Source organism: Ictidomys tridecemlineatus, chromosome 8 (genome assembly GCF_052094955.1).
Source record: "Ictidomys tridecemlineatus isolate mIctTri1 chromosome 8, mIctTri1.hap1, whole genome shotgun sequence".
Taxonomy (NCBI): domain Eukaryota; kingdom Metazoa; phylum Chordata; class Mammalia; order Rodentia; family Sciuridae; genus Ictidomys; species Ictidomys tridecemlineatus.
The window spans coordinates 105,251,718-105,264,600 of record NC_135484.1 but is presented as its reverse complement, the minus strand read 5'-3'; the positions used below and the strand labels follow the sequence as shown (position 1 = coordinate 105,264,600).

Genomic DNA, 12,883 nt, shown 5'->3' with positions numbered 1-12,883 from the left:
TTCCTCTCAAAGAATATTCTCACGCATAGCCACAACTTGAATCAATTAATAATTTGATTAATGAAAAACAGGGAACTGTCCTGCTAAAACAAAAGTCTATTATTTATGTGAGACTAGTTAAACAAACTTTGTCTCCTTTGGAAGAAACACTCATTAACTATTATTAAAATTTGAATTTTTATCTCTTTTGTGTTCTACTCCAAAATTCCCTTGGTTTGAATTCAAGCACTCATAAGCTATGTATTAACAAAAGTAAACAAGGGTGAAAGACTGAGTAAATGTGATCGCTCGAGAAAATGCAGGCCGTAAATCAAATCACTCTAAAATAAATTCATTCTGCCTGATTGACTCACAAATACGTAATGGAAAGTCTGCCAATGTACACATACCTTTTCATGGTGCACATGAGAATATTCCCCTGCTTTTCATAGAAAGCCCCTCTCTTCCTCACTCAGCTGCTGACTCCTAGTATCAACTGAGATTATCCATGACTTTCCTGCTATCTTTTACCACATCTACAATCTGTGGCCTGAAATCGTCTTCTAGTTATCCAAAAGAATTTTTTTCACATTCTGAACTCCTCAACCCATTGTGGCTTGGGAACTAATTGGTTGAATTGGCAGAGAAGAGACCATCTGACCCACCTGCTTGATTTGAACAAGATGACACTGATTCTAACATAGGATCACGTGGTCAGAAAGATGAGCACAAGGTTATATTCTACATTAATGAAATGGTGCCTACAACTTATATTAGTAACCTGTTCCAGGGTCACTTAGTGCTTACTAGAATTTCAGGACTTGTACAATAATGTGTGCTATCAAAATTCCAATGACATTTTCCACAGAAACAGAAAAAATAATCCTAAAACTCACATGGAATCACAAAAGACCCTAAACAGCCAAATCTATCTTGACCAAAACAAGCAAAGCTGGAGGCATCGTGCTATGCGACTTCAAAATACACTACAAAGTGATACAACCATACAACCATGATCAAAACCTCATGGTTGGGTCTGGGGCTAGGGCTCAACAGTAGTGCACTTGCCTGCCATGTGTGAGGCACTGGGTTTGATTCTTAGCATTGCATATAAATAAATAAAATAAAGATCTATCAACAACTAAAAATAAAACTAATTTTTTTAAAATCATGGTACTGGCAGAAAAACAGACACATAGACCAATAGAACAGACACACAGACTAATGGAAGAGACACATAGACCAATGGAATAGAATACAGGGCCCAGAAATAAAAACATGTCAACTGATTTTGATAGAGGTGCCAAGAATACACAATGGAGAAGGGACAGTCTCTTTAATAAATGGTGCTGGGGAAACTGGCTACCTGTATGCAGAAGAAACATATCAGATCCTTATCTCAAAAATACGCAAAAATCAACTCAAAATGGATTGAACTTAAGACCTAAAATTGTAAAGCCAGTAAAATGCAACATAGGGGGAAATCTCCCTGATATTTTTCTGCATATGAACCCCAAAGCATGGGCAACAAAAGCAAAAACTGACAGATGAAATTACATTAAATTGAAAAGCTTCTGCACAGCCAAGGAAACAATCTTTACCAAAGTAAAGAGATACTATAGAATGAGAGAAAATATTTGCACTTCATACTATCTGAGAAGAGTTAATATCACAAATATATTAAGCACTCAATAGAAAGGAAAAAACTGATTAAAAAAAGTCAAAGGATATAAATTGACACATCTCAAAAGAATCATACTAGTGGCCAACAGGTATACAAAAAAATAATCAACATCACTAATAATCAGGAAAATGCAAATCAAAGCCATAACAACACTTCATATCTGTCAGAAGTTCTATTATCAAAAAGATAAGTGTTAGTGAAGATGTGGAGTAAAGAGAAGCCTTGCAAACTGTTGCTGGTTTGTAATGTAAATTAGTACAGCCATAATGGAAGAACAGTATGGAGTTTTCTTAAAAACTTAAAACTACCATATAATCCAGCTGCCTCAGTACTTAGCATATTTTCAAAGAATATGAAATCTGTACACTAAAGAGATATCTGCACTTCCATGTTTGCTTCAGCATTCTTTATAGTATCCTGATATGGAATCAACCTGTGTCCATCAGCAGATAAACAGATAAAGAAAAATTCACACATACACACCAAGAAATACTATTCAGCCTTTTAAAAGAAGTAAATCCTGTCATTTGCAACAACGCAAATGAGCCTGGATGACATTATGTCAAATGATATACACAGAAACAGACAAACAAATACCACACACAGTGACACTTATAAAGTAGAATCTAAAGACGTTGGAACCAGAAGAGAGGAAAGAATGAGAGTTACCAGGGGCTGAGGGACTGAGAGGGACCCGGAGAAATGTTGGTCAAGTGATACAAAATTTCAGTTATATAGTAAAAATGAGTTCAAGATATCTATAGTGTAATATGTTGACTATAGTTAATAACAATGTATTGTATTCTTGAAAATTGCTAATAAAGACATGTTGAAAAATAATAAGTATGTGAGACAATATATATGTTAATTAGCTTGATTTAGGCATTCTACCTGTTTGCAAACTACAAAATGTTCTATATGGTAAATATATCACATATATATACACATATATATCCAAATATGTATATTCAAATTTAATTCATCCTTTAAAAATAAGTTAAAATTAATCAGTAATATATCAATTAAAAATAAAATATATAAGCAAATAGGTACTTTTTTTTCCTAGAAGGTTGATTATTTTAAAACAAAAAACCCAAAGCTTACCAAAATTTTAATTGGCTTCATTACTTTTCTAGTAATAATACCAGGGGCTCTTAACCGAATGGTTTCCAAAATGCACCATTTAATGAGAAGGAGCTTCTTCAATTCTTTCTCAGTCACTTTAATCTTGTCTTTACCTGCAAAGAGAACTTCTTTAAAATGAAAAAAAAAAAAAAAAGAGAGAGATAAACTCAAGAGACCAGAAAGTGATTTTCTGTAAAGCGCCTTAACAGAGGGTAAATGCTATCTCTGGTAAGTAAAGTGTTACTGTTGCTATTACTTTCTGCCTCTTATTCTGTGACAGGATGTGTTGGTCTTCACCTTGGCTCCCACAGTCTTATGATTATGAAATGACTGAGACAGCCCTTATCAGGAAGGGGTTCAGTTTTCCCTCATTTCATCCTTCCTCATCCAAATTCAGAATTCCTATTGTAACAACAATAAAATCGTGGCATCAAATGAATAAAGAATAAGCCATAAAAAGCTACCTGGCTTTCTTTTTCTGTCTTTTCCCCGACAATTATTTTTTTAAAAAATCATTTATTTCAAAAGATCCAAAAAGCACATTTAGAGAGGGACAGTGGTCTCTGGGACCTCAGCTGGAACTGTGAGTGTGTCCTCTCAGGATGGGAGCTGTGACTTTCCTGAAGTACATGTGTACTTTAATATTTAGAAGAAGGAACCTGGAAAAGGATTAGAGGTCAATCTTTGTATGGTCAGGCTTCTCAGTCCAATTAGACAGCCTAGAGAGTGATATTTCAAGAAAAATATTTGCTTTTGGAAAATTACTTAAGACAACACAGCTTTCAGTTGGTGTGGACAGTTCTTGCTTAGTAAAAGTCAACAACATTGTCAATGTGATTAAGCTGACCCATTCCTCTTTCATTTCTACTTCTTGGCCATTTGGGGAGAGGGTGGGTGAGAGTGAGGTAGGGGATCTCCATCCGTGTCTCTTGGACTCTGCACATGCATGCGGCCTAATGCATAAATAGCTGTTGAAGAGCAACCACAAAAATAATGCTAATTGAAAACCATCTTGATATGGCATGGAAAGAGAGTGGTAGCACAATCTTTACTTGCTTTCTACTTTTCTTGAATTATCTCTATGTTTCTTAAGGGACAGTTCAGGAAAATAATTTAGAGAGTCTATAGCTGAACTTAGCAATTCTTAAAATGACTGAGATTCTGCATATGTAACAAATATCATTTCACAGTTGGTAACTTAATGGAGAACAAAGTATGTGGCATTTCAGGAAACCAGGAAATTTAGGTATCAGAAGGTCTTTACCATCAAAAAGATTGTATATTAAAACTGAAGAAAGGACAAGCACTTTCTTTGAACAAGGTTAAATAGAAATTTAGAGGTTGTAATTGGTGGATTAGTTTATGAGTGACACACACAGAGTAGTGCCTAGCCTGTAGTAAGTGCTCAATTCAAAACATTGTTTGTAAGTGGCAGGATATAAAATCAACACGCACAAATCAAAGGCATTTCTGTATATCAGCAACAAAACCTCTGAAATGGAAATAAGGAAAACCACTCCATTCACAATATCCTCAAAAAAAATAAAATACTTGGGAATCAACCTAACAAAAGAGGTGAAAGATTTATACAATGAAAACTACAGATCCCTAAAAAGAGAAGTAGAAGAAGATCTTAGAAGATGGAAAGATATACCCTGTTCATGGATAGGCAGAACTAACATCATAAAAATGGCGATATTACCAAAAGTCCTCTATAGGTTTAATGCAATGCCAATCAAAATTCCAATGGCATTGCTTATAGAAATAGATAAAGCAATCATGAAATTCATATGGAAAAATAAAAGACCCAGAATAGCAAAAGCAATTCTAAGCAGGAAGTGTGAATCAGGTGGTATAGCAATACCAGATTTCAAACTATACTACAGAGCAATAGTAACAAAAACAGCATGGTACTGGTACCAAAACAGGCGGGTAGACCAATGGTACAGAATAGAGGATACAGAGACTAATCCACAAAGTTACAACTATCTTATATTCGATAAAGGGGCTAAAAGCATGCAATGGAGGAAGGATAGCATTTTCAACAAATGGTGTTGGGAAAACTGGAAATCCATATGCAACAAAATGAAACTGAATCCCCTCCTCTCACCATGCACAAAAATTAGCTCAAAATGGATCAAGGACCTTGATATCAAATCAGAGACTCTGCGTATGATAGAAGAAAAAGTTGGCTACGATCTACATATTGTGGGATCAGGCTCCAAATTCCTTAACAGGACACCCATAGCACAAGAGTTAATAGCAAGAATCAACAAATGGGACTTACTTAAACTAAAAAGTTTTTTCACAGCAAGAGAAACAATAAGAGAAGTAAATCGGGAGCCTACATCATGGGAACAAATTTTTACCCCCCACACTTCAGATAGAGCCTTAATATCCAGAGTTTACAAAGAACTCAAAAAATTGGACAATAAGACAACAAATAACCCAATCAACAAATGGGCCAAAGACCTGAACAGACACTTCTCAGAGGAGGACATACAATCAATCAACAGATACATGAAAAAATGCTCACCATCTCTAGCAGTCAGAGAAATGCAAATCAAAACCACCCTAAGATACCATCTCACTCCAGTAAGATTGGCAGCCATTATGAAGTCAAATAATAACAAGTGCTGGCGAGGATGTGGGGAAAAGGGTACTCTAATACATTGCTGGTGGGACTGCAAATTGGTTCGGCCAATTTGGAAAGCAGTATGGAGATTCCTGGGAAAGCTAGGAATGGAACCACCATTTGACCCAGTTATTGCCCTTCTTGGGCTATTCCCTGAAGACCTTAAAAGAGCGTACTACAGGGATACGGCCACATCGATGTTCATAGCAGCACAATTCACAATAGCTAGACTGTGGAACCAACCCAGATGCCCTTCAATGGATGAATGGATTAAAAAAATGTGGCATTTATACACTATGGAGTATTACACAGCACTAAAAAATGACAAAATCATGGAATTTGCAGGGAAATGGATGGCATTAGAGCAGATTATGCTCAGTGAAGCTAGCCAATCCCTAAAAAACAAATACCAAATGTCTTCTTTGATATAATGAGAGCAACTAAGAATAGAGTAGGGAGGAAGAGCAGGAAGAAAAGATTGACATTAAACAGAGGCACGAGATGGGAGGGAAAGAGAGAGAAAAGTGGAATTGCATGGAAATGGAAAGAGACCCTCATTGTTATAAAAAACTACATAAAAGAGGTTGTGAGGGGAATTGGAAGAAAAATAAGGAGAGAAATGAATTACAGTAGATGGGATAGAAAGAAAAGATGGGGGGAGGGGGATAGTAGAGGATAGGAAAGGTAGCAGAATATATCAGTCACTAGTATGGCATTATGTAAAAATGTGAATGTGTAACCTATGTGATTCTGCAATCTGTATTTGGGGTAAAAATGGGAGTTCATAACTCACTTGAAACTATTGTTCGAAGTATGATATGTCAAGAGCTTTGTAATGTTGTGAACAACCAATAAAAAAAAAAAACATTGTTTGTAACTGCTACCATTACTGTTAGTATGAATTTCATGTTTCTATAGGATCCATACTTCCTAATATAGTTTTATTCCATAGCTGACACATTTTTTTTTTCCTGAAACCTTTATTGGGAGAGAAATCTATAGATTGGAGGAACACACCTAAAACTATTTTGACATCATGTCTGAGGAACTATTTCAATTCCTCTGCTCTGGTCTGGTTATGGTTTGTTCCTGTGCTGTAAACTTGGTCCTGAATGCAACCTATAGAAAGGTGTGGGACCTGTACATGGTGGAACCTAGAGGGAGGTAATCAGATTGTGCTCACCTGATGAAGGGGGTGATGCTTGCCTTGCATGACTGGATTAATTACTGAGATGGGGTTGATAAAAAGTCAGGATGCCCCCAGTGCTTGACCTCTCCTGCACACAGTTGTTTCCCTTTCTGATTCTCTGCCATGTTGAGAAATAGCCATGGACTCTCTCTAAACACACAAGGCTATTTAGACTTTCTAGCCATCAGAATTGTGAGACAAATAAATGTCTTTTCTTTTCAATTTTCCCAGCTTTGGATATTCTGTTATAGTAACACAAAACCAAATATAATACTCATTCCATAGATATTTATTGAGCATCTCTAGCAAGTTTGCAAGTACTAAGTATAAAGATGAATGTCAGGGCACTGACTCTTAATACCCTGATACAGGTGACAAACAACTAAGAGGAGTTAACTTGTAATAAGTGCTACCACATTAGAGTGTACTACTGCCTGTGGGCGTACAGTGGTGACAATGCCAGACAGGACAAGGAGATGCTGAAGAGGCTTCTTAGAAGTAAAATTTTTTTTTAAAAAGTCAGCTACCTGAAGATAAAGGGCATGTCCAGATAACAAGAATTCATATGTCTGGAGCAGAGTCCAATGCAGAAGGTAATTAGATTGATCTCTTTTTTAAATATATTAAATAATTTGGATAATTATGTTTTGATGGGCTCCTCCAAACAGGGTAAGATTCCATTTGTTTTGGATTTTATTTCTCCTATTCCCTGACTTACACTCAGTATCTGACATAGTGCCTGATACATATTATGTACTCCACATATTTTTATTGAATGAATGAGTGTATATCTAACATGGTGGTAGGGAAGATCAATTTAAAAAACTTGAAGCAAGGAGCTTGGCATTAGACCAGAGACCCTGCACTTACTGGAAGAAAAAATAGGCCCTCTAACATGTTAGCTTAGGAACCAACTTCAATAAGACTCCTAAAGCATAAGAAGTAAAATCAATAATCAATAAATGGGATGGTATTAAACTGAAAAGCTTCTTTGTGGCAAAAAAAAAAAAATCAAGAATGTGAACAGAGATCCTGCAGAATGGGAGAAAATCTTTACCACCACTATGGAAATCAGTATGGAGATTACTTAGAAAACAGACTGGAACCACCATTTAACCCAATTATCCTACTCCTTGTTATATACCCAAGTGACTTAAAATTAGCATACTACAGTGATGGAGCCACATCAGTATTTATAGCAGGTCAATTCACAATAGCCAAGCTATGGAAACAACCTAGATACCCTTCAATAGATGAATAGATAAAGAAAATATGTTATATATATGCAATGGAGTATTATTCAGTCATAAAGAAGAATGAAATAATGGCATTTGCCAGTATATGGATGACCTGGAAAATATCATTCTAAGTGAAATAAGCCAATACCCCCCAAAAGCAAAGGCTGAATGTTTTCTCTGATTTGTGGATGTTAACCTAAAATAAGGGAAGTTGGGGAGGGGAATAATAGAAATCCATTGGATTAAATAAAAGGAAATGAAGGGATAGGAAGTAGGAGGGGAAGAGGAAAGACAGCAGAATTAATCAGGCATAACTTTCCTAGCCTTGTATTTGAATACATGACAGTGTAAATTTGCACCATGTACAACCACAAGAGTGGGATCCTAAATAGAAAAAGTTGTACTCTATGTATGTATAATTTGCCAGAATACATTCTACTGTCATGTATTACTAAATAAGAATTAAAAAAAAAGCAGGGTGAGGTGGTGCACATCTGTACTCCCAGCTCTTCAGGAGGTGAAGGCAGAAGGATTACAAGTTGTAGGCCAACTTGGGTAACTTAGTGAGATTCTGTCTCAAAATAAAAAGGAGTGAGGATGTAGTTCAGTGACAGAGCATGGCTGAGTTTGATCCCCCAAAACCCAAACAAACTCACTTGTAGTTTGTGTAGAGCAATAGGAGAGGTTTAGAAAAGTCAAATTTGAAAGATATTTCTGAAGGACAATACGAAGATATTTTAAAAAGAATGTAGTAAGAACCTGGTATATACTGGACCAGTGGTTCTCCAACATTAAGTGTATATTACCATCATGTGAAAGGGTATTGAAATACAGATTGCAGAACCCAAGAGTCAGTAGGCCTGGGGGGCCCAAGAATTTAATATTCTTCCAAATTCTCAGGTGATGTTGATGCTGCAGGTCCCAGGATCATATTTTTTAAAATATTTTTTTTAGTTATAGATGGACACACAATATATTTATTTATTTTTATGTGGTGCTGAGGATCAAACCCAGTGCCTCACATTTGTGAAGCAAGTGCTTTACCACTGGGCTACAGCTCCAGTCCCCAGGATCATATATTAAGAAACACAGTGCTAGATTAAAAGACGTAGAAAATACCCCTGGATTTTATTTCTTAAACATCCTAGACTTAAAACAGTTCTTATTACTAGTTTTTAAGTGATCTCTTCTATTTGAAGAAAATAGAGACAAACATACTAAGTGAATAAAAATGACAATTTAAATCAGAAACCCCAAGTATCTATGTTGCCAACTGAAGGCTTTTATCAGCATGAACGTACAAGATGAAAAGGACTTTTACTTTTTATGAACCATAAAATTAGATAATGTGATGATTAATTCTAAACTTTTAATTAGCCATAATTTTAGAAATGTGCCCCAATTATATCACTTTTGCAGCTCAAAAAGTGTTATCGTCATCAGAAAAGGAATGCCAACACACCTTCTGGGGGCCCTGGCTGAGCTTGCCATGTGGCCACATATAAACTGGCCCTAAAAGCAGTAGTACTCAACTGTTTCTATGTCATCTGTAGCAGCTTTTACATCATTGTGGCAAATTTTAAAAGAGGCCACATAAAGCCTAAAATATTTACTTTCTGGCCTTATATAGGAAAAGGGACCTCAAGGGAGCAAGCTATCAGTTTGCTCCTCATTGTACCTCCAAATGCTAAAAAGTCCAGATTTTATTTCAGCATTTAGATTTTATAAACACTATAAATTCTGTGTTGTCTTTACTGTTCCTATTATTTACATAAGCTAGTCAAGTATACAATGCATAGTATCTGAATAACCCTGTAAAATAGTTATTTTATAAGGCAAACATAGACCATAACTAAAGGGGAGAAATCTTTGTGTAAAAGATATGCTATTATAATGGTCTTCAAATTATGTTCAGGTACCCAGAGGGCACATGGGAACAGATAAGGCTAAGAAGATCAATTTCCTGATTCTCTACATTTGGGTTTTTGCTCTTTTTTCTAAAACAGATCTTAGAAAATACTGTGTTGCAATTCTTTTTCCCACTTCCTTATACAGTCACCTTTTCCTCACTTGCCAACAGAATGTCCTGTCTCTTAGCCACCCTGATTTATATCTGCTGCACTAAAGCTGCTGTGTTTTCCCTGAGGTCCAAACATCTCTTGGGTACCAGACAAAAGGGCAATTAGATAACACCATGCACCTGAGGGAAAAGTACTTGAAAGCAAAGTAAACAGGCATAGGAAAAAAATCCTGTCAACAGACATGTCTTATTCTATATATGTATCCACAAGCCTTTGCTCATAAGCCATGTATCTGTTTCCATGATGTCCACCTATCTTAGAATGACAACTCAAAAGTGAGATGAGTGTCACAGCAACACATATTAACCTGTTTGATGGATTAAAAAAAATAAGATATTTTCCATTAGAAAATAAGTCAGACCAACTCAGAAAGTCAAAGATGGTGTGTGTTATCTCATATGTGGAAGCTATAGAGGATAAAGAAAAAGAAAGGTGTGGGGAATCTCATGAACCAAAGAAGGCCTAGTAGAGGAACCGGGAAGGATCATGTGCATGTATGAATATGCTACAGCAAGTCACTGTTGTGTACAATTACAATGCACTGATAGAAAATGTGGGGGTATGAGAGGAAAATAGTTGGATTGGTTGATTAGTTGGATACTTAAGGACTGGCTTTGTGAATTAGGTTATAAGGCAGCCATTTTTCATAACTGACTGAATTAAATCTGCAACTTTTGACATATAAATATTTTAAAACACAAAGAGCATATAGACAATATATCAGGAAATGTTTAAAAATAAGATTACAAATAGAAGACATCAATTTAAGTGCATGAAGGCATACAGAATTCTTTTAGAATGTACTTGAAAGGAAAAGGAAGGATGGAAGGAAGGAAGGGAAGGAGGGAGGGAGGGAGGGAAGGAAAACAGTGCCTAACAGCATATATTAAGACACGAAGCCCTGGTAGAAACCCTGGATGTCTGTTATGAGACAGAAATGACAGGGTATTGGGGGTATTGGAGTGGCTGCAGTGTGCATGGTGAAGAAGACACAGGCTGGAAATTTTTCCTCCTCCTCTTCTTCCTCCTCCTCCTGCTCCTCCTCTTCTTCATCCTCCTCTTCCTTTTTCTCCTTCTTCTTCATATTAGGGATTGTACCCAGGGGTGCTTAACCACTAAGCCATATCCACAGAAGGGTAGTAGAGATTTCTAATAAGGGACAGGGGCCCAAGTACTTGGCATGTGACTGATAACCTAGTAAAGGGTCAAGAAAGATTCTGTTGGGCTGAATGACAGGTCTTTTAAGTTGTTCCTGACTGCAGTATATTTTCTTCCTTTCTTGCCCCATATGTTTGTTATTTTTAAAATGTCAGCTAACACCTAACTTTAAATTAACACTGGAGAAATGAAGATCTGGGGTATGTCCAGGGAGGCAGTGCAATATGGGAAAGAGGCAGATTACGCAAATGGAAAAGAGCAGACCTTGAAAACTCAGCAAATGCAGGAACCAAGGGTCAGAGAAGACTAGAAGCCACCTCCTTACTCTATCTCTCTCATTTTTCCCGCCAAAAGTTCCTAGAAATCTGAGACAGAGTTCAGATCAATTTCACCTTTATCCTGAAAACCGAGGAGGCCCCAGGAAGCTAGGACCCTTGACATACAGAATGAATATATATAAAATGAGCAGTAACCTACAATTCAGGTTCAAAATGTAACTTGTGTTTTAAAAAAAAGTCCTCTAAAAACCTATTGAGAACATCTACATTGGACAAATTCACCAAACATTCCTTCTAATTGTTTTTTTCTGTTTTACTTTATTGCTGCTATAGGATATGGAAAAGAAATGCTTTTCTATTTGAGGAAGGATAGGGGGTGATCACCAGTCAAGTTTTTATATTTGAAACCAGATCTGTGACATTCCAAAGTGACCCACCTATGCTAAGGCAGGCAAAATTCTAGGCCCCCAAAAGTTTGGGCTTTAGTAATGGTGAAGTTTCTAACCTCATTTAGAAAAAAGAAGTTCTGTGTTAAGTATTATTATTATACTTGACCGAATTACTAAGTACAAAAACATTTTAAATTGCATTATATAATACAGAAACAAAGGCTTGTTTTGAGTTGAAGATATTTCAAACTATGACCTATAAATGTATGAGAGATGTAGACTACACTTGGAAAATAAGTGTTTTGATCAAATATTTTTAGTTTCTCAAATCCCCGTGTGATGTGGAAAAATAAAGTAGTATTCTTGGACTAAGCAAAGAAAAATGAAATATACTAAGTTTTCAAACATCTTTAGAATAAAAGACCTTTTTTTCATTAAAACTCTTAGAAATAGCTCTGTACCCATACTGTGAATATTTCAATGCACATCTGTGGTTTGTTCCTCCAGCTTTGTGCCTCTAAAATTAGAAGGCTCCCCTTGGAAGGATGCCAAGGTAATCATCAGAAGGGCTGGAGCCTAACTGAGACCAGGACCACTACAGAAGACAGACAAGGAAAGAAACTATGGGTGATCTGGGATAAAATTTAGAAGTCATCTGTGCAACTCTTGGCATAAATACAACAAAATCAAACCTTAGGATATCTGAAACCAAATAAAAGATGATTCTTGTATTCAGAAATAGCAAAAAATGTTTCTAAAATATTATATATAGCTTTGACATTAAAGTCATAAGAACAAGCAAAACAGTGTAACCATGAATTGTTAAGTGTATGCAATAGATTGAAATTCCAGGACTCCAATCACTGGTTCACTCCATAGAAATTTGCTACATTATCTCTTAGGTACTAGCTCAAGCATAGGTGCTATGGGAGATAAGCTGAGAATAACAGTAATGTATTGGCTGTCTTATGTCACAAATATTTTGGATCTCTGCATTTATTCCTCATAGCTACATACCGGCTAATCCACTCTCAAGAGAGATTCATGTGTCCAAGGAGACAAAAAGCATCCGAGCAACCTTCAAACCAATGGCCATCTATACTGAAAGCCCTTGAGCTTGCTAATAT

General features: G+C 36.3%; 1 protein-coding gene across 2 annotated transcripts in view; it reads right to left on the bottom strand.

Annotated features, from left to right (window-relative positions):
- Positions 1-12,883, bottom strand: part of Cyp39a1 (cytochrome P450 family 39 subfamily A member 1) — a 116,390-nt gene that overhangs the window by 27,405 nt on the left and 76,102 nt on the right. The window contains exon 8 of one of the 2 annotated variants that reach the window (XM_021721848.3): positions 2,768-2,916. In XM_021721848.3, coding sequence (XP_021577523.1) covers positions 2,768-2,916 — 149 coding nt within the window. The remainder of the gene's footprint in view (positions 1-2,767; positions 2,917-12,883) is intronic. The other variant, XM_005318608.5, reaches the window with a different exon arrangement.